This window comes from Triticum urartu, chromosome 7A (assembly GCF_056163025.1).
Source record: "Triticum urartu cultivar PI428250 chromosome 7A, HENAU_Tu73, whole genome shotgun sequence".
Classification (NCBI taxonomy): domain Eukaryota; kingdom Viridiplantae; phylum Streptophyta; class Magnoliopsida; order Poales; family Poaceae; genus Triticum; species Triticum urartu.
Genome location: NC_141879.1, coordinates 49,473,139 through 49,494,975, shown reverse-complemented (window position 1 = coordinate 49,494,975; position 21,837 = coordinate 49,473,139). Strand labels below are relative to the sequence as shown.

Genomic DNA, 21,837 nt, shown 5'->3' with positions numbered 1-21,837 from the left:
TCATGGATCAAACATTTGGACTACAGTTCAAATTCTTTCTATGTTAGATTTGTCTATTTTTAGCAATGACGCCTATGTGGCAGAAGTGACAGTATACACATAAAAATGTCATTGCTTTGTCCTCATCCAGTTGTAGACTGATCTCGTCCAGTTGTGATCGACATTGGAAAGTCTATGGTGTTTCGGTCCCAGGATCATCGGCCCTATATATGATAAAGCTTTATTGATTAAGCTGAAATCAAGTCCTGTTTATAAACAACAGAGAAGTTCAGCATGCAGTCTGATTTTCATGGTTAATGTGAGTTGTGAAATCAGAAAAACCATGGTACATCTTGCATTGCATCATTGCAAATTTGCAGTGCTCCAAAAGCTAGAGACAGGCAGGTAACCTTCTCCTCACAAGGATGAGGATGGAATTCAATGTAACCACGCACTAGGAAAAAGCTAAAAAGATGATTCTTCTTTAGACTCTTCAAGATCTCAAATGAGTACATAATTTGAGAAGCCAACACCTGCAGATTTATGTGGATCACTCAGCATCATCATGTCGTCCAAGAAGGGTTGTTGCAGAGTGGGCAGAATTATGTACGACCTGCCAATAATTGAAACCAATTTCCCATTCATTTAGATATAATTGATCCGATTAGGTTCTACAAAACTGGGAAGTCCAATCTTAGTAGCAGCAACAATTCCACACTATAAAACACAGTTTGTTAGCACTACTCTTTAACTGTGGCATAGAACAGGGCATGTGTCATAATTGATTTAAGAGGGAGAAAAACATAAATTTAGAGGAAATCTCGGAAAAATGAAATAAACAAAAAAATCACGGAAAAGTTCTCATAATCAGAAAAAATAAGAATTACCTCAAAGCTACCCGAAAGCCATGGAAACAACTTAGAATTAGCAAAATAAAAACTAAGAAACATGCTAATAGCAAGAATCCTAACGTACATATGAGATTAAAGATGAAACTCCCAAGTTAACCAATCCCATATGAGTGTTGAGATCCATGCTTCAAATTTCGACACTTGGCTAAGCTAATTAGTTTAAATTTGATTATTTTTCACTGGATGTGTGGGTTGGAAGGTTTTTTATATATATACAAGAAATGACCACCGACCTCTACATCCCTTGTATATATAATTGATGCACATAGATATATTTAACTGAAAAGAGTTACTACCAAGTCATTTCTCACTCCAAGGAATTAAGAAGCAAAACACTCAAGTGATACAAAAGCATGCATCACAGAGTCTATTAAGAAGTTGTAGTCCAAAGAAAGCAAAGAAGCACCTGTTACCATCTCTAAGTAAATGCACCAAATAGTCAATGTATTTCGTCGCTCCACATGTTGCAATAGGAACTATTTATGACACCAATTGGTATCCATGCCAACAACCTGAAAAAATCCTGATAAAGACCAGACCATTGTAGCCCACAATTGGCGGCGAAGTCATCGCGACCAACATAAATTACCCACAACCACAAGAATTAATATGCTATACCAAAAAGCAATTTTTTCAAGTATATCAGAAACAAATGCCATGATTGGGGTGGCGAAGAAATTTGGAAGCAATACTTTGAGCTGAAAGTTTCCAGAGTACCCGAAACTCTTAAGTTATGGTTGCAAAAGCTTACCTTCCGCAGCATGTATACATGCTTTATTCCATGGCAACCTTCATACTGAGGTTTACTTACAAACGCCATTGCGTGGCTACTACAGGTAGCTGAAACAACCGAAAACCAGAACGATTTATTAGCACGCACTGCGTCATACATATGCAAGTGCGTGCAAGCGTAGCGTCAGGCCTTGGAGAGCATGCCGATCTCGACGCACTGCTGCAGGGGGATCCCAAGTGCTGGCAGCGCCGACCGGCACGTGCTGTGCAGGAACTCGTAGAAGCCGAGCAGAACCCGGTCGAAGAATCCCGTGTCCTTGCCGACGTGGAACCTCATCTTGCCCCTGATGTGCACCACCCCAGCCTCCCTCGCCTCCTCAAGCAGAGCCACCTCCTCCTCGGTGATGTGGTCCCGCAGGGCACCCACCACCAGGTCAGCAAGTTCGTCCTCCTCGGTGTCGAGCGGGTCGGCGTAGCCATACTGTACCGTGCACCCGTAAACCCCGTTGGGCCCAAGCCGCCGGATGGCCACACGGTCCTTGGCATCGACCTTGGCCACCAGGAGGTACCGAAGTGTGAGGAAGATGGTCACCTTGTGCAATGACCGCATGTTCCTGATGTAGTGCGCGAGCACCGGTGTGAGCCAGTCCTGCATGTTGCTGTAGAAGAAGCAGAGCCCGGAGACACGGTGCACGTCAGCACCAGCGAGGAGCTCACCGAGCCGCTCGAGTGTTACCTTGTTCGCCATCTCGTACTCCGCTTTCCTCTGTCTACCATAGTACCAGCCGAACATGATTAATGCCAACAACAATGACACTGCAAACGGCATCCACCCACCTTTGAGGATCTTGGTGCACACTGCGCTCACGTAGGTGCCCTCGAGGATCAGGAATGGCACGAAGTAGAGTGCCACAAGCACCACATGCGTGTCCCAGATGATGAGCATCACCAGGGAGAGCAGGACGGTGGTGATTAGCATGACCATGATGACTACCACCCCGAACGCGTTTCCGATGTCCTTACCATCGCCGAGACCGAGGATGGCACCAACACAGAACAGCATGAGTATGTAGTTGGTTTCTGGCGAGTATACCTCCCCTTCCTTGTTCCTGGAGGTGTGCACCACCTTGACACGGGGGAAGTAGTCGAGGGCTACTGACTGCTTGATGACGGAGAAGGTGGCTGAGATCAGCGATTGACTTGCCACGATAGCTGCCAGTGTCGCAATGACGAACATGGGCCAGTACACGGGACGCGGCACAAACTTGTAGAACCCATCGCTGAAGTCATCGACGTTGTTGATCAGGTACGCCGTCTGCCCAGCATAGGTGAGCACGAGGGAGGGGTATATGCTTGTGAGAAATGCGATCTGGATAGACCTCTTGCTAAAGTGTCCAAGATCCGCAAACATGGCCTCGGCACCTGCATGAATTAAAACGGTAAGTTTGTCAATGGAGGACATTACAACTACCCGTGAAACAGATAAAAACTTAAATGTACATGCCAGTGATGCAGAGAACGGTTCCACCGAGCAGCTGCCAGCCCCTTTTCTGGTTGGTCATGAAGAACATAATGATGTAGTGTGGCGACAAGGCCTTGAAGATGCCAGGGTAATAGCGCCAGATGCTGTAGATGCCGATGATCGGTGTGGTAAAAGTCCACGCAGCCATGATTGGCGAGAATATGAAACTCACTTTCGACGTACCGTACTTCTGCAGCAGGAAGAGCCCAATGAGGATCGCTGCAGACACAACCTCCACCACAGCTGCAAAACATTAATCCCAGACACACTATTAAGCACAATCCTTTGTTGCAATGAAGAAATTCACAACTTTGGATTAACTCCATACGTTTACTGACGGATGGGAAAGGGCCTCTCAGTCCATCTATAGCAGACAAGACTGAAATAGCAGGTGTGAGAATGCCATCTCCGATTAGCATACACATGCCCAATATAGCAGTGAGGAGCAGCAGCCTCCTGGCGACAATGCTGCGCTCGATGAATCTCCTCAGCCTGCTTGGCCTTCTGGTCACAGCAGGCTCAGTCGAGACCAGATCCTCTTCTTCGATGTAAATCTTTTTGGACGGGAGGATGCCGATGTTGGCATGCTGGCAGAGAAGAGAATACATGGCAAATGTGCCACCTGCATTTGAAAAATAACTCCCATCAAGTAAGAAATCAAGAAATATACGGTCTGGCCTATTTATCATTGATAGCTTGGGAGAATCTCTGGTTAATTTTGTTACCTTCACCATGATCATCGGCATGCAGAGCTATGCATATGTACTTGATGACACCGATCAGAGTCAGGGTCCAGAACATGATGCTGTATATCCCCAGGTAGTCTTCCTCGGTGGGATTGGTCAGATTCATCGATGGATAAACATAGAGAGGTGAAGTGACGAGGCCACCGAACACGACACCCAATGTCTTGTAAGCTAGGACCAGATCTTGGTGGAACCCCTTCTTCTGCAGGAAAGACAGACTTAAATCGACTGGTGTGAAGGTATACAATTATTATTGATTACTGTTTTAAAAGGAACAAATTAATCCCTCAAAAAGGGAAAACTCGTATCGTATAGCTATCTCACAATTACATACCTTGTCATCTCTTCCCGCTTCAACGTCCATTGAGACTGTTGCCATTGCAATCTGTGTGGGACAGCAGAGCTTGGATGAATCCTTGGAACCTTTGCCCTCGGAGGCAGTCTGTCCCACGAATAACAATGTTGAGAGGTTGCAGTACTTATAGAAGATAGAGATTGAGACCACGAGGCTCCATAGCTCCCCTAAAAAGGAAGAAAAAAACAGAAACAGGGTGGAGGCGGGGCCTGCAATTCCCCAGCCAAATTATGCTCCCACCAGCAGATGCCACAAGCCCCACAGCTAGCTAAAAGCTGGAGGATATTTGCATATTGCTCTGAAGAGGATGTCAAACCCTGATGTGGAGCTTCTAAAATGCACCCTGATGTGGAGGATATTTGCATATTGCTCTTATTGAAGTCTTCGATTCTCCGTGTCGTTCATGCTGTATATGAAGATTAGGTCTATAGTATATCGCCTCGCTGCTCAATTCTGCCTGTGCACACCTTCTTAGGTTCTCTCAACATAACCTGGCCAGGATGAGTAGGAAGAACAAGGATACAATATGCATGTATGTACCAACTCATCGAAGAAAATCATATATTAATGATAACAATCAAGGTAGATTGATCATAATCATGTTCTACGACTCATAGTGGTCTTTAGAGAAACAGAGTGCAATCATGTTGTAGCTCCAAAAGAGGGACGTGTTATTACATTGGCACTACTGGAAAGTGGAAACACCCTGTAGTCCCAATGCAGACTACTTATACTTCATCGTAGCAGTAGAATACATGGTTAGAAGCAATAGCTATTGGGCCATGGTGGATTCCTGAAGCTCTTCAGCAATCCCATCCTCTTTTTATCCCCTGCTAGATCATATTCTTCATGCACAATCATTTTGATCTAGACTTGTTTTTTATTTTTATTTCCACCAACTATAAGAATATGTCTGTTGATTTTTCCAAAGGGATTGACAGCTGACAGACCTTGTATTAAAGCAGGTGACCGAACTGACTGCAAAGCACTAACACAAAAGTCCTAGAGGATACATTCGAAAGCATTTGTTCCGACACATGTCAGTTCACCATAGCTCACCCCACATGTGCAACAGGAGCAAGACAATGAGTATGGTTAATTCGTTATTGACATAAACAAAGGTTTTCCTACGGGGATAAAATTCGCATATCGCATATAAACTCCTACAGTATCATTTTTTCCAACTTAAAATTAGATGTGATATTGTTGTTTAATGGTGGAATAAAGTGACCACACTAACATTGGCCAAGATATGTTTAAAAATGTAGATATGATTCCAGACCTTTTTTTTGGCGAAAAGACTCCAGACCTATTTTGGACAGGAGAATATATATTCTTTGTTGTTGCTAGGTAGTAGGTACTACACCCAACTTCATACGCTGGTTCTATCACACCTAAACTGCCTGGCCACTGTGATTTGTGAAAACTGAAAACATGTGGTACCATATTGCATTATTGCAAATTTGCAATGCACCAAAAGCTGGAAACAGATGGGTAATGACCTTGTGCCCACAATGATGGAGATTAATGTAAGCACGCACAATCAAAAAGTTAAAAGATGATTCTTCTTGCCGCTCTTCAAGCTGGAACTAAGTTCATACTTTGATCAGGGAGCCCACACGTACAGATTCGTGCCAATCAACAAACGAGTGCGGAGTGGGGAGAGCTGCCAATTTCCTGTTCATTTTGATATAGTCGATCAGATTAAATCTTACAAATTAGTGAAATAAAATCTTTGAAGTGGCAACAATTCTGGACTAGAAACAAAGTTCTGTTAGCCTGGTTTACAGCTATGACGAACATATGTGGTACTCCCTCCATTCAGAAATATAAGATGTTTTGAATATTTTAACATAGACTACGACATACGGACTAAAATGAGGGAACAAACACACTAAAACATGTTCATAACTCTATATACATCTGATTCGCAAAAAGTTAAACATCTTATATTTCTGAAAGGAGGTAGTACATATTACCAGACTGAGCATCAATACTGTAACTTTAGCAAAGAGGACGGGTTTCAGACATGTCATACATCAGATTTTTAGAACTGCATCGCAAAAGGACATATCCCTGTATTCCGTGGTCCTTTATAGCCACATAAACATATGGTTAAGATATATGTAGATGATAGACAATGCTGCAAGTGCTTTAATTTCGTGACAAACCTGCAGAGGCTGCTTACAAATATAGTGTTTTGGATGTGCTTCTGAAGTTCCTCAATTAGATCCTTTGGGAGCGCACACCTTGGGACAGGTTTTGAATGTCCTGCAGATGTGTTAGTATGTTAGAAAAAACAACATATTAGGTTTAGGCCAAACAAGGAAACATCTCATTTCGCTTATCGGGGGAACTAGACTGACAGTATTTATCATGAAAAAGCTCATTACTAATCCTATTATAGATATTGTCTGCTGGTTTAAAATGGAAAGGAGAATGAATAATATTTTGACATATAAAAAAGGGGCCAAGTTTAAGACATCAGTGAACCCAACTAAGGACTGTATAGAAGTTATCTACTGATGGGGGGAAACTGTATGTTAATTCCTATACAACGATAAAAAAACTAGGGAAAAAAAGAGTCTGCACAGTGATTCTTGGGGAAAAGTACCAAGTATTGGACTAGTGGACTGGGATCACAGAAACCAATCTATAATACTAGTAGAAACACAACTATAATTTTCAGTCAGAATAGATTCATTTATCAGGAGCGAACCTCTGAAGCTGGCCTTAACACCTGCCCCTGTGAAGGGCAGCTTCTCAATTGATGACCTATCTTCCAGACAGCATGTATGCCTATATACAGAGCCTTATCAAGCATGGCATCAGCAAACATACATACACCCTGTTTTATTCGAGGCATGTGTTCTAACCGGCTGAGCTAATCAATTTATGCCCAGTTGGTTAAACAAATTGGTTAAAAACTAATCAATCCTCAACTTGTCGTGGCTGAGCTAACAAATTGACCACCAAATAAGGCGAAAACAATAGTAATAATGATAAGCTCGACTGAAACTAACTCCTGCATCCATTCTGCAAATTACCAATCTCTCGTCAAACCTCACAGGCGAATCAAGCAGTTGATAAGGATCCGTTATCGCAACAATCTCAATTTATCTCCTAAAAAATAACTGTCCCAATCTAAACACCAAGAGGAAGGGGAAATTCTCAAGCCCCAGCACCCGATTTCCCAGATCTAAAAGGGATGCATTGTAGAACACTTCCCTTGATTGGGGTTGCATTGGAAACCGCGGGATGGCGAACGGCGACGCCGCGCCGAGCTGCCAACGTGTAGGGGCACCACGCGCCCCGGTCCAGTGCAAACCGAAACGTCGGGACGAGACCAGAATAGGGGGCAACGGCGTGAGGGCCGAGCACGTCGAGGAGGAGGTCGAGGTCGCCGTCCTCTGCCGCCAGGGAAGTGGCCGGGACTTGCGCTACGGCCGGGCGTCAATGTGCTCGGAGAGATTACGGCGGCCGTCAGATTCTGCTTGGGAGTTATAGGATCGTGGCCGTCAGATTATGAGGGAGCCCACTTGAAGGATATACTCTGTCAGATTGCTCATAAAATCTTAACTCCTCAAATCTGAGTAGTTAAAAAATGTGCCGAGAAGCTATGCTTGCACTAAGAAAACGCTTGTAGCATCCATCAACACAACATTTGCAACAGACGCGCCTAGCAGTAAAAAAAATAGACACAACATAGGGCCATTGCAGCATGTCGCTGTGTGGAATTAAAAAAAAAAGGATGTCTCTGTGTGTTTGCGGGGCGTATAATAAGCATTTGTGTGACCATGCGAGGAGCACTGCAGGAGGGCTTCGGGGTACAAGGGACCAAGTGCGATATCTTTCTAGACGATCATCTGGTCTTTTCCTCCGATCATATGGTGCTAGTGAATTGCAGTGTCCTGGCTAGCCTCTAGCACTTGCCTGTGACCACTAGGTTGGTTGCGCCAGTAGAGACATGTTCATGGTCCGTGCTAGCCAAAAACATTGTTTGATCTAAAAACACAAAGGCACCGCACTTCCAGGAAAGACCCTTACATGGAGTATAAATCGGCACAACATGTGTTGAATGTGGGTAACCACGGACCCTCAAAATGCCCCCATAGAGTTATCTAGTCGCCGATAATTTTGAACCAATTATGTTAATTTTCGAGTGTGTTCGGCTCTGTATGTGAATTTTATAAGTTTTGGTAGACCAGCCTTGCATTTGTACGTTAAAATATTTTGACCTCGAATGTTGCACGCCTCGTAAGTTCAATTCGTGGACTTGCCACTGATTGTGCCTTCAAGGCATTGGCACGCTAGGCAGAATGATCCATCAATTAGTTTCCTCTTTAGCTTCCCTTTCCTCTTTGTAGGCTTTTCTCCAAGAGCAATGCTAAATCTACGAATGATTTTTCCAGGTTTGCTTTTACTGGCTGACATGTCACATTTTAATTGGAGATCAATGGAAGCTATTGGATATCAATGGAAAATACAGATGTGGTTTTGGACTTTAAAACAAATGCCATCGTCAAGCCGAAGAGAATATTGTGGTTGCTCAGGGTTATTCTGGATGATTAATCTTGACCTATGCAGTTTCAACAACCCTCGCTATTTACACTTCTTGGCTTTTTGCCTAGTCTGGTGGAGATGTTCTTAAAGCATGATCTTGCGTCTCCCCTCTGGTCCAATTGCCATGTCCTCAAGAGAGTGAAGTCCCAGACATAGACTCCGTGTTTTTGTCATAAAATCACTTCCGGTGGCTTTCAAGTCTACACAATCCTTGAAGAGATGTCGAGCATCCATACCAAAAAGCTTTCACAACGGTCTGCAGAAGCTGTCGACTGCTAAACGAGCCCCTTGGCAAGAGGTTCATCCCAAGGTGTATGCGTGTTGGCCGTGAGCAGCACAATAATGAGTCCCTTGGCAAGAACGGAGCCCTGGGTAAATAAGCATGACCAGGCTGTACTATCATCCTTGCTCCACCCTTTCCTGTGTGTTTGCACTCTCTCTCAACTCGGGGTGTGCAGTTTGAGGGTCTCCGCTCATAGAGTGAAGAGGAAACAGCCCAGAGAGCATTTACTTGTCTCCTACTGCCGTACGACCACAATGTCGTCTTCATGCCCTGGCCAGGTGGTATCTTTGCACCTTGAAGAAAAGAAAGATATATATTTGGTCTTAGGGCCTGTCGTGAAATAATTCCTGGTGCCTTTCAAGCCTACAAGACCGGTTTAGATATAGCGTACGATTTCTGCTGTGTGGATATACAGATGATCTATGTTCATTGTTACTAGAGGGGTTGGAGCTGAGAGGTCCAAGAGAGATTGATATTTATCAATTGAGAATTGATGACATGAAGGTTCCTTGTTGGACCACCACATTACACAGCTTGTGTGCGCTATTATTATTTTAGCACATGAGTCATGGCAGAAGCTTCTCTACCCAGCTTTTAGATTTTCTATCTTCACCTATACATTTGTGGTAGGCTCTCGTCAGTTGCCACACTTTGAAGCTCCACCATGCCTATGACATGGTATGCTACCATGGACACCAGAGAGTATCTAATGCTTTGCGTCTGCGCCACAAACCAACTCACAGTAAAAGAATGCTAAATTCCACTGTGGATAGTGATGAATTGAAAGTGCACAACAAATAGTGTTTTCAGTTAGTATTCACAAAATGGTTTGTCTTTATATTGTTACATATACTCATTCTGTTTGAAAAAAAATAGAAAGTTATACTGGTGCTAGCGCGAGTTGGTAGCACGATAGCACGTCCGAGAACCCATGTATCGACAACAAGCCGATCTGGGCAAGATCAGCATATGCTTCTGTGTTTGCAGCTAGGCCGGAGGACAGGTACGCCACGGCTACTTGGAAGAACTATGCTCCAAATAGGTGTCGGTTGTTCACTTGGCTAGCCTTCCGGGACAGACTATTTACAAATGATCGGCGTTTCCGGCATGGGATGTCAAGCTCCGATACTTGCCCATTTTGCGATGAGCCAGAAACCACAAGTCACTTACTGTTGAACTGCCACTCCATCAAGTTGCTTTGGGACAATCTTCTTCCTCTTCGTCCTCCAGAAGTCGAACATATTCAAGATATTTGGTCTAACCCCTCAATTGATAAAGTTCGCTCTACAGTTATCATTGCCATTCTTTGGTCTATTTGGAAGCCGAGAAATAATATGGTCTTCCGTGCTCACGATGAGGATCTGTATGTCACTCTACGACGATCTGGAGAGGATCTTGTGTTCTGGTCTAATCGCTGCAAAAATGCGGTCAAGCAGACCCTTCTAAAGGACTGGGGTTCCATGTTGTATCACTTATCTGCGAGAATTTAGCTTATCATCTGCCATTTGTTGGGGGCTGATCCCTTGTAATCTTTCTTTTTTTCACCCTATGTAACTACCTGAATGTTGTCATCTCTCCCTGGCTAATATAAGTTCAGGCTGGCGTAAGCCCGCCGTAGTTTCCCGTCAAAAAAAAAAGAACCCGCCGCAGCCCTTGCTGGCGTTCAAGATGACCTTGAATCCCTCAAGCAGGGTGTCGTTGTGCGCGTCGGCTGGTCGACGCGCTCCTTGATGATGTCCCGGAGGTGTTGCGCGTAGGCGCTCATCAGGTTGACGCGCATGACCACCGGAGGCATGCAGAGGCCACCCCCGAGGCCCATCTTCCTCACGACATACTTGCGTGCCGTGTCGCCCGTCGCGCTTGGTGAAATATTTGAGGCCGTTGAGGGTGTAGGGGAGATGCGATGCGGTCATCTGCAGGTATACGATGATTCATTCATGAACTTTCAGGGTCCTAGGGCCGTGGTTCCAGGCTTCCCGCTGTGGCTGGCGAGAGCGACCGTGTGGACGCGGGAATTTGAGGGACAGACAGAACTTGCTACGTATTGGGAACAACGTCATTTATCCCATCGTGATTTTGTGAAGGCACGGCAGCGTGTGTGGGCCGATTGATAACGTGTTGCTGATGAATTTGATCAACCATAAAGTATGTATACATAATATGAGCTGTACTTGCATACGGACACCAGCGAATAGGGCGAGCGAGTGCTGACCAAAATCAGTCGGAGGTGAGATGGAAAAATTAGACACACCTTCTATTAAATCTCAGCCGTCAATTTTCATGACAAACATAAAACTAATGAATATAAAAAGGTTGACTTATGGAGAACTATAAAAATTTGAGCTCTTTTACAGTACCCGGTAATCAATATGGACCCTCTATTCTCGAAATCCAACGGTGGTCATCCATCTATACCGCTCAATTGGACTAGCACCATCCCCAGCAGTATTCAGTGGCACTGTGCGCTCGGCCTGCAGCAGCACACGTTCTGTGAGGGTAATTTAGGGAGGTAGAGAAATCGTCCTGCCTCCCGAGTCCCGACGAAGTCAGCCCTTCCTCTTCCATTTCCCGCATGGTTGCACGCACGCCGGCACGCGCCCGTCGGAGCCCAGGTCTCGCATCCACCCCTTCCTCTGTCGCGCGGGCGCTGATGCATGTCGTCGTCTTCTTCAGGGAGTCGCGTCCCTTTCCTCGGCCATGCTAATGGTCAGGCACTCCAGCAGGATGGTACAGTTGTCCAAGCCATTACACTTTTTGTCTACGGGGAGTAGCCTGTACTGACGAGGACGAAGCCGTGCGTGTGACGGTGTGCGGGCAATGTGTGCCCCGGCGGGAGATGCGGCTGGATATGCAGCGACTCGAAGCAGCGAGGTCGACGCGCGCGGGCGGAGGGTGGTGGCTGGAGCACTCGCGGATACAGCGATACGACGGCGAGTTCGTTGATGGCGCAGTCGGCGGCGAGCAGGGCGACGACCGACGGCCCTGTGCCCGCGATTTTTCTTTTTCCAAGTACAACGAACAGACCGATCGCTGATGGGCTGAAACTGACTAAATTACCCTCACAAAATCAACGGTTGATGATTTTATACTGCTCCGTCCCCCCTTAGCAGTATAGGGTACCATAAAAAAGCTCAAAAATTTTCGTCCTTTATTATTAGGTATAGATATATAGATATGTGTAAGACTTCTCTAAAACACATAAATTTGGATTTTCACAGAGGAAATGCATGTCGCAACAAAATGCTACTTGTACAAATGATTTGAGCATGATACACGTACAAGCATGATTACACTTGATATAGGAGATGATATGCTTGGGGATCTTAAGTTTAGAAAGCAATGGCTTCATCGCACAAACAGAAGCAAATCGTAGTGGAATCTTCCACTTCAGTTCAGCAAGGTAGAAACAACATCATGCACGATCGTATTGTCCAATTTTGGAGCGACCTTTGTATCTGTGGAGAACGAACAGGTACGCAAACTTGCGCAGACATGCTGTCGTCCCTCAGTCATCTCGTAACGATGCAAGTTGAATTGAAGATATTAAACCCCCACAATTGCTGCTTTGTCGTCCAGGTTCCTTGATACTATTAATCAATTTATCCCCAATTGGTTAAAAACTAACCGATCCTCAACTTCTCATGGCTTTGCTAACGAATTGACCACCAAACAAGGCGAAAATAGTAGTACTCCATTCTGCAAATTACTAGGCCCTGCATGAACGTAATAGCTCGACTGAAACTGGGCCCTGCATCCATTCTGCAAATTACCAACCTCTCGTCATATCTCATAGGTGAATCAAACAATTGACAAAGATCCATTATCGCAACAATCTTAATTTCACTTCCGCTTCGATAGACCCCCCCCCCCCCCCAACACAATGACGGCTGAGATTGCCTAATACCTCTTCATAACAGAGGGCAGGATGGGAGTCCGCCCAACCGCCGCCCCCTCCCCCCCCCCCCCCCCCCCCCCCGCGGAAAAAGGCCGGAATGTATACATATATGAATACAAGACCCGCCCGCCCGCACAAAAAGTGGTACCCCGCCCGCCCGAAAAAAATTGAAATCCCGCCCGCCAGGAAAAAACTTGAACCGCTCCGGCCGGCCGCCCGCACGCGACTACGAGCATGGCACGCATGCAGACGTGTGCACGCCGCTCGCCCGGCCGCCCGCAAAAAAAAAGACCGGAGCGTACCTGCCCGCCCGCACGCGCCTGCGAACGTGCATGCTGACGAGCCCATCCGCGAACAACGCGGCAGGCCCGCAGTCAATGCGTGGAACTGCCGCGCGTCGTCATCCGCGCGCCGCCCCGTCCCGTCGGTCGCCGCTGCCGCCCGGCCGCCCGCCCGCCTCGCCCGCCGTGCCCCCGTCCCGTCGGTCGCCACTGCCGGCCGCCTCGCTTGTCGCGCCCCCCTCGTCAACCCGCGCCGCTGCCGCCCGACAGCCCTGCCGCCTCGCCCCCGTCCCGTCGCGCCTGCCTGCCGCCTGCCCGCTACCGCCGCCTCGCCTGCCGCGCCCGCCTGCCGCCTCCCCGCCTCCAGCACGCCACCGCGGCCACCTCCTCGCCTGCCGCGCCACCCCATCGATCTCGGCGCCCACCGACACCCACCGAACCCGCGACTATATAAACCGACGCCCCACGCACCTCCGTCCCCCCAACACCCACCAGCGACGACGTTCTACCGCGGTAGCAGCAGCGCCGGCGGGGTAGGCGGCGGCGACGACGACGACGACAACATCCCCGGCTCCTAGCCGACGAGCATCGGTGTGCCGGAGACGGAGGAGCTCCACCGCTAATGCCTCCCCGTGCCATCGGGCTGTCCTCTTCCACGCAACTAGAAGATCGACAAGGACGGTTGTCGGATGCCGGGGCCCGGCGCGACGGAGGAGGAGCTCCGGAGCCACCGCGGCGGCCGGCACAACATCCTCGGCCGCCGCAACTTCTGGCGCGGGAAGGATTATTGGGAGGTCATGGCCGCCTTCCGCCTCGCGGCGGCCGGCGTGACCCCCGATCTGACAGACCGAAACGGAGCTGGTTGCACTGGGGCTACGTGATCGCATGCATGCAATTGTACCAAAGTGTGCATACACGTGGGTACGGCCATCATAGGCACCCATGCAAGAAATGAACGAAAACAGACACAAAACACACGTTGTGTCATGTCCGGCCAGATTTTTAGGGTATTTTCGCCTGGAAAATCCTAGGAAATGCATCGAGCATTGGAAAAATATGAAAATTGGCGTGGGTGTGTGGATGGTGACGCGGACATGTAGAAAAAGTTTCGGGCCATTTGACGGACTCAAAAAACAACATAGTTGGGAACCCCCTCTTCGATAGACCGAAATAGAGCTAGTTGCACTGGGGCTACGTGATCGCATGCATGCAATTACACCAAAGTGTGAATACATGTGGGCACGGCCAACATAGGCCCCCACATAAGAAATGAACGAAAACAGACACAAAACGAACGTTGCATCACGTTCAGCCAGTGTTTTAGGGTATTTTCGCCTGGAAAATCCTAGGAAATGTATCGAGTGTCAGAAAAATATGAAAATTGGCGTGGGTAGTGTGAATGGTGATGCGAACGTGTGGAAAAAGTTTCGGGCCATTTGACAGAGTCGAAAAAAACGTAGTTGGGAACCCCCTCTCCGACAGACCGAAACATAGCTGATTGCACTGGGGCTACGTGATCGCATGCATGCAATTGCACCAAAGTGTCCATACATGTGGGCACGGCCAACATAGGCCCCCACATAAGAAATGAACGAAAACAGACACAAAACGAACGTTGCATCACGTTCAGCCAGTGTTTTAGGGTATTTTCGCCTGGAAAATCCTAGGAAATGTATCGAGTGTCAGAAAAATATGAAAATTGGCGTGGGTAGTATGAATGGTGATGCGAACGTGTGGAAAAAGTTTCGGGCCATTTGACAGAGTCGAAAAAAATGTAGTTGGGAACCCCCTCTCCGACAGACCGAAACATAGCTGATTGCACTGGGGCTACGTGATCGCATGCATGCAATTGCACCAAAGTGTCCATACATGTGGGCACGGCCAACGTAGGCCCCCACGCAAGAAATGAACGAAAACGGACACAAAACGAACGTTGCATCACGTTCAGCCAGTGTTTTAGGGTATTTTCGCCTGGAAAATCCTAGGAAATGTATCGAGTGTCGGAAAAATATGAAAATTGGCGTGGGTGGTGTGAATGGTGATGCGAACTTGTGGAAAAAGTTTTGGGCCATTTGACAGAGTCGAAAAAAACGTAGTTGGGAACCCCCTCTCCGACAGACCGAAACATAGCTGATTGCACTGGGGCTACGTGATCGCATGCATGCAATTGCACCAAAGTGTCCATACATGTGGGCACGGCCAACGTAGGCCCCCACGCAAGAAATGAACGAAAACGGACACAAAACGAATGTTGCATCACGTCTGGCCAGTGTTTTAAGGTATTTTCGCCTCGAAAATCCTAGGAAATGCATCAAGCATTGGAAAAATATAAAATTTGGCGTGGGTGGTGTGGATGGTGATGCGAATGTGTGGAAAAAGTTTTTGGCCATTTAACGGAGTCGACAAAAAACGTAGTTGGGAACCCCCTCTCCGACATACCGAAACGGAGCTAGTTGCACTGGGGCTACACGATCACATGCATGCAATTGCACCAAAGTGTGCATACATGTGGGTACGGCCAACATAGGCCCCCACGCAAGAAATGAACGAAAATGGACATAAAACGAACGTTGCGTCACGTCCGGGCAGTGTTTTAGGGTATTTTCGCATGGAAAATCCTAGGAAATGCATCGAGCGTCGGGAAAATATGAAAATTGGCGTGGGTGGTGTGGATGGTGATGCCAACATGTGGAAAAAGTTTGGGGCCATTTGAGGGAGTCGAAAAAAAGTAGCCCCGTTTGTAATCTAAGGTTAAAAAGTGCACAAAATGACAAAATTGTGCGAAAAAATAAAAAGACATTTTAAATAGTGCGATGTGACTTTACAAAACTACTCGGGTAGTACCCGGAAAGTGCACTGTCCGGACAGTTGTGTAAAGTCACATCACAGTATTAAATATGACCATGCATGGGTTAACCGACGCGGCACAGTATTAAATATGACCATTTCATCACTTCTGCGACCGAGGTGGGACTAAACTAGCATGCCGTCCGACCGCCCGACTCTGAATCACGTGCGTTGTCTGGGGCCCGGCCCAATCATTGAGGACGGCAGAAGAGAGAGAGGCGACGCGGGCCTGACAGAATCTATCGGGATTGGGACCTTGTACCTGGCACGCACGCCGCCATATGCCCACGACACACACGACACCCTGCCCCAACCCTAACGCACGCCGCCACCTGCCTTCTCAGCACGCCGCCATCCATCATGCCCATCTGGCCCCGTGACGGCGTGCCGCCGTTCGCCGTCCATTGTTCGTGAACACGCCATCCGCCGTCCGCCGTCCACATCTGGCCCATCACGTCATCCGAAGTCTCTGACGTCGCCGTCCGCGGTTCCGCAGCATGATGTCGTGCCCCCCCCCCCCGGGGCTGGCCACGTACGGCCTAATGGTGGGAGGTATTTTTTTTGTTTTTCAAACGGTGCATTCATCATGTTTATCATCTAGACATGTAAAGTAGCTAATATTTTTTCGCTTCTATTGGTAGTGATGGAGGATTAGGAGAGATTTACTATTCTGTCAAGAAGTGGTGTCTGTTGGTCAGCAAACTGAACTCAAGGCAGAAAAAGCGTTTTGCAAGCACTAGACTAGAAAAAATATTGATGATTCCTAGTGTGCTTATGCGCAAGTGTTTGCTTAAGTTCATTATTAAATCATATGCATTGGACAGAAATAGGTTCATCATGCCATCAAAAAATGGTGTGATATCATTGCACGCTGAAGATGTGTTTGATATTTTTGGTCTAGAGAACAAGGGCAAAGATGCCATGAGAGCTTTAGGTAAAGGGGGTTAAACGCGAAGGTGAAGGTGCCGAGTCGTTTCATAGATTCTAGTACGAATGAAATAATGATAGACCAGCTTATTCAGGACATCACTACTAGTGGCACATATGATGATGATTTCCTGCGTCGAATTCTGCTGGTTCTCCTTGGCACAGTTCTTGCACCGCACTCCACGATAGAAGTTCCTAATGTTTTTTACAAGTTAATGGAGGGTGTGGAGAGCATCAAATCATTTAACTGGAATGCGTTTACTTTACGCGTTTGCGTTGATGGCATCAAAAAGACCATGTCAGATCTTACAAAATTTACATGGCTGGTGGGAAACCTTGCCCACATACAGGTAAATTGTATGTTATAGTTTTAATTTCGAACAATAGTTTGAAAAATTAAGATTGCTAATATATTTCATGTTCATGCAGTACTTGTTTTGGGAGAAAGTGCAGCCAGTAGATGAAGAGACATTCGATCCACTGGCTCATGAATAACCGTTGATACTTAACTGGACAGAAGATGAGGCTCTTAAGCGTGACGCGTACGACACATCGTACGTCCGCGGGAATGGGAGGGTAAGTATTTATAGTTTGTACTGCATGCACTTATGTTACTATTTAAATGTTGAGTAATTTAAACTTATTTAACGTGTCTCAGATTGATGACATAATAAATGAGAGGTACAGACAGGCATTAATTGCTCGAGAAGGGAAAATTGCAGAGGAAGAACTTGAGCCAGAAGATCTAACAGGTCGTGCCCGAAAAAGGAAAGATAATAGAGACGAGGCTTCGTCGAGCAGGGATACTACCTTAGATGAAGTGATGAAATGCATCAAATATATGCAAAAAGAAATTTGTCTTCTCCCTGAAAAATGTGCTGAGGTAACGAGTGTTGTGTACTTCAATTTACATAGGATTATTCATAATGTTTGCATGCAGTTAATGCTTTCGATGTGTTATTGCAGATAGTACTGGGGAAGCTGGAGAAGGAAGGTCTTGTCTTCAATCCAAACAGGGGGGTTTCATGATGATGTTGAGTCTGTGGAGCATAGTGAAGACTGGATGGGGAAGTATTGTCCATCAAAATATTGGACGGATGTAAAATCAACTCCTGCAAAATAAGACATGGAGGCATCCTTCACCATGGGGAACGGGAAGAAGTCGGCGCGGGAGAAAGGTGTGCATCACAACACACCCGGTACAGGAGCTGAAGGCGACCCCTTCATTATTGAGGAGAATGGTAATTCACCCAACCCTTCTCTAGCAACGGTAGACACAAATGACTTTCCAGCTCTTACTGCAACCCCCGAGAATATAAATACAATGTCGGACGGCTCTACCGCCGATAAATCTGAGGAGATTAGTATGGATAGTCTGAACACCCGTATTAAAAATACGAAAGAAAGTGGCACTAAGGAGAATGATGGGAAACGCAAGAGAAAACGGGCAAAATACTGTCTTTCACTCTACCAGCAGAACGGTGGACGTAAACGTCCAAAGAAAAGTAAGTGCTAGGTAATTTATTCTTGTAAGATATTTCAGTCCTTTCATGTGCACTTTATTAACTCAATGATTTTTTTTACTATTTTAGATCTGTTTGGTATAAGAGCCGCTATGATTAGTGCCGATTACATTAATCAGAAACACATAGAGGCTGCGACGGTTTATATCCAGACACTAGTAGACTTGGAGAAGCTTTGTAGGAAATTGTCGTGCACATGATGGGAATTGGTGGGGAAACATGTACACCTGATATGCTTCAAGCCATCATTTCCAAAAAATAGTTGCATGGCGTTGTAAGTATTAGCATTAATTTATTAAGTTCTCCATGTCATTTATAGAAACTTTGTAGGGAAAATACCTTTGAACCCTTTTGGTTTGATTTCTATTCCTATATAGGATAGGAATCAATCATTCACATCAAAATAAATTAGCCTAGACTTAATGGAAAATTATTATCTATGCATCCGATGACATCTCTTTCTTTATAGGAATTGAGATGCACGTCATTTCACTTTCTATAATTTTCCTATTCCCATACTATTCCTATCGTATGAATCAAAGGAGGCCTGAATATGCGACACAAGTTTTATGACTCCCGGTGATATTATCTTTTTCTCAACAAAGCTGCCCGCATGCCTACTGCTTCTCAAAACTACTGTGGACGCCACTGCAGCAATGTTGTTGAGTGTTTGTAAAACTATATAACTCCCTGTGGTTGTTGTGGAAAGTTAGATCAATGAATTTAAAAGAGAACTAATTAGGATATATGAGAATAATGGAACGCCACATTCTCGTTGTAAGAATGGTAGCCAAACTTAGGGTAAATGGAGGGCAGATGCATGTTATACTGGCTTTGTGGCATTCTGGTTAAATTAATTGTTGCTAAAAAATTGAGGATATGGATAGCTTGCATGCTCTTAATGATATACTCACTCTGTTCTGAATTACTTGTCTTGAATTTGTCTAGATACGGATGTATCTACACTTATTTTAGTGCTAGATACCTCCGTATCTAGACAAATATAAGACAAGTAATTCGGAACGAAGGGAGTACATGGCACGCTTCGTTGGATGGCAACGCCCATGCTGAGCGCTAACACCATTCACTTCAACCCATCCTACCATGGCGCTACTGTAGGGTACATACCGAGACGGTTTAAGCAAGCATATCCGAGGTTGAGGCCGTGGAGGAAGCAGGCGTGCAGCATGGTGTCTCACTTTGGGCGCCACTGGCCGACGCTGACATATAGGGGCTGTTTGGATTGTGCCTCATCTAGCCCCACCAATTTTTTGGCATGACCAATGTGAGGGCATAACCAAAATTTTGGTAAGTGATCATTGTTTGGATTGTAGCCGTCCATGTTTTGCCCCATGCACTGTGAAGTAGCCTGCTTGCATGCATTGTGAGGACCCACAGATTAAAGTATAGCCAGCTTGCACCAGATACTAATAAAATAAAGGGATAGTTACCTGGGACCCAACGAGACAGAGAGTGCAGGGTGCGATGCCAAAATTTTGGCGGAGCTTTTCGCCACCCTCAACTCGCCCGTGAGTTGGCTAAGTTTACACAGGCGTCTCGCAGGCGTGCTGGGCGTGCCAATTCTTTGGTGGCGATCCAAACGGCCACCAAATTTTACGGGCTTGCCAACTTTTTGGTCGGGCTGGTTTTGGTGGAGATCCAAACAGACCCATAGCTCTCGACCTCACCCCTTACGGACATTGGCGTGCAGTTATTCATCTCGCCCTCCTATGCGCCCGCGTTCGAGAGCAGTGTTAGGCTGGTCGTAATGGCAAGTATGATATACTAGTATTATGCATATGATATTAGTGTATGATATTGTATCCATAGTGCATAGTATCATATGTTAGTATCATAGATGATTTCATTTATTAGCATGCATGACACATAGTAGTATAATATTTAATATGATACGGTATTATGATATTATATTCAACCTTCTCTTTCTTCATTTAATTCTATGTCACCTCATCAAATTTTGCCTAGTTGGCATGCATGATACTACCTATGATACTCTCATTATAACCAGCCTTAGGACCGGTGACTGTGAGCACCCATCTGGGGCCCACATCTATCACCAATGGAGGGTCGATGGGGAGATATGGAGCGTGCTGGTGAGACTGTTGGAGAGGAGACATGCAACCGCACATGCAGTCCCAATTGTAGGTCATCGAGGGTACAGAAAGGGCATTCGGCAACAGGGCAAGCTGCGCCATCGACTGCAGCTACCTCGGTTGCCACTCAAGCCCCACGATAGCTTTGTTTTGAGCATCTTTGGTAATGTCGCTTCACGGACGGTGGATCGGGGAGGCAAGATCTGAAATAATAAAACCCCAACCAGTCGCGGCCGTAAGGGATACAAGGAGGTCGAACGACTCCCTTGACGAGAGACGTGCACGGGGTGGAGATGGTATGACGAATGAAAATATTTGAACGGTACGACGGTCAGAAATTTTGGACAAAAAGACAACCAAGAAAGTATCATGACTTTAACGAACCGTCGTATATCTTAGTCATCAATCTTTGTGGTTAATATAAAATTAAAGGATATAAAGAGGTGATGGAACGAGAACTAAGAATAAAGAGGTGACGGAAGGAGGACCAAAAAAGTTTCCTCTCTTTATTATTAGGTTTAGGTATAGACATAGAGGTATAGATTAACACGTAGCCATGTTTGGATTACTCCAACTGTGCAAGCCGGACCGGCCCGTTAGCATGCAGCACCGCACAATGTGGAACGGGCGCGACATGAGTTAAACAAGTTGTGATCTTCACGCAGCAGCACATCAGGGGTTGTGCCTAAGCCGTGAGGCTGAGCACGCGGGCTGACACGACACGTCTCGTTTATTTATTTATATATATGGCTTAAAACAGCCCAATGGGATCAAAATGGCTCAAAAAACAACCCAGCAGGCCAAAAAACACGCGGCTCAAACGTGCTAAATGTGCCATGGGCTCTCTCGTTTACTAAATGTGTCATGCATGGGGCGAGGAGCGAGGCATGCGGGCTGATGACACGGCCCGTTTAATAAACGTGCCATTGTAGGCTGTGCCGTGCATGGCACGATTAGCATGGGTCAGGCCGTGTGATGCCGTTCCATCCTGTTTGGCAGGTTTGATGTGAAGCAGGGGGAGCTAGTGAGCTAGCTGTCAGTCGGGTACTCGGCTGGAACAGAGCAGAGATCATCTATTAAGATGTGCCATTTGAAAACATCGATGCAACAAAAATTTATGTGTGTATATACAACAAATCCTCACTGGCCAGAGGAACTC

The 21,837-nt window shown here is 46.3% G+C and overlaps 1 protein-coding gene across 1 annotated transcript; it reads right to left on the bottom strand.

Annotated features, from left to right (window-relative positions):
- Positions 1 to 1,488: 1,488 nt before the first annotated feature.
- On the bottom strand, positions 1,489 to 5,349 carry LOC147957592 (putative potassium transporter 4). The gene is made up of 5 exons (XM_087536468.1): positions 4,225 to 5,349; positions 3,870 to 4,092; positions 3,473 to 3,766; positions 3,127 to 3,387; positions 1,489 to 3,044 (listed from the first exon to the last, which is right to left on the bottom strand). The coding sequence occupies exons 1-5, from the start codon at positions 4,267 to 4,269 to the stop codon at positions 1,807 to 1,809; spliced, it is 2,061 nt and encodes a 686-aa protein (XP_087392594.1). The 5' UTR covers positions 4,270 to 5,349; the 3' UTR covers positions 1,489 to 1,806.
- Positions 5,350 to 21,837: the final 16,488 nt, after the last annotated feature.

Coding starts and splice junctions, on each gene's coding strand:
- LOC147957592 (XM_087536468.1), bottom strand. CDS start 4,269: ATGGCAACAGTCTCAATGGACGTTGAAGCGGGAAGAGATGACAAG. Junction 3,767..3,869: donor TGCCGATGATCATGGTGAAG/GTAACAAAATTA, acceptor TTTCAAATGCAG/GTGGCACATTTGCCATGTAT. Junction 3,045..3,126: donor AACCGTTCTCTGCATCACTG/GCATGTACATTT, acceptor TAATTCATGCAG/GTGCCGAGGCCATGTTTGCG.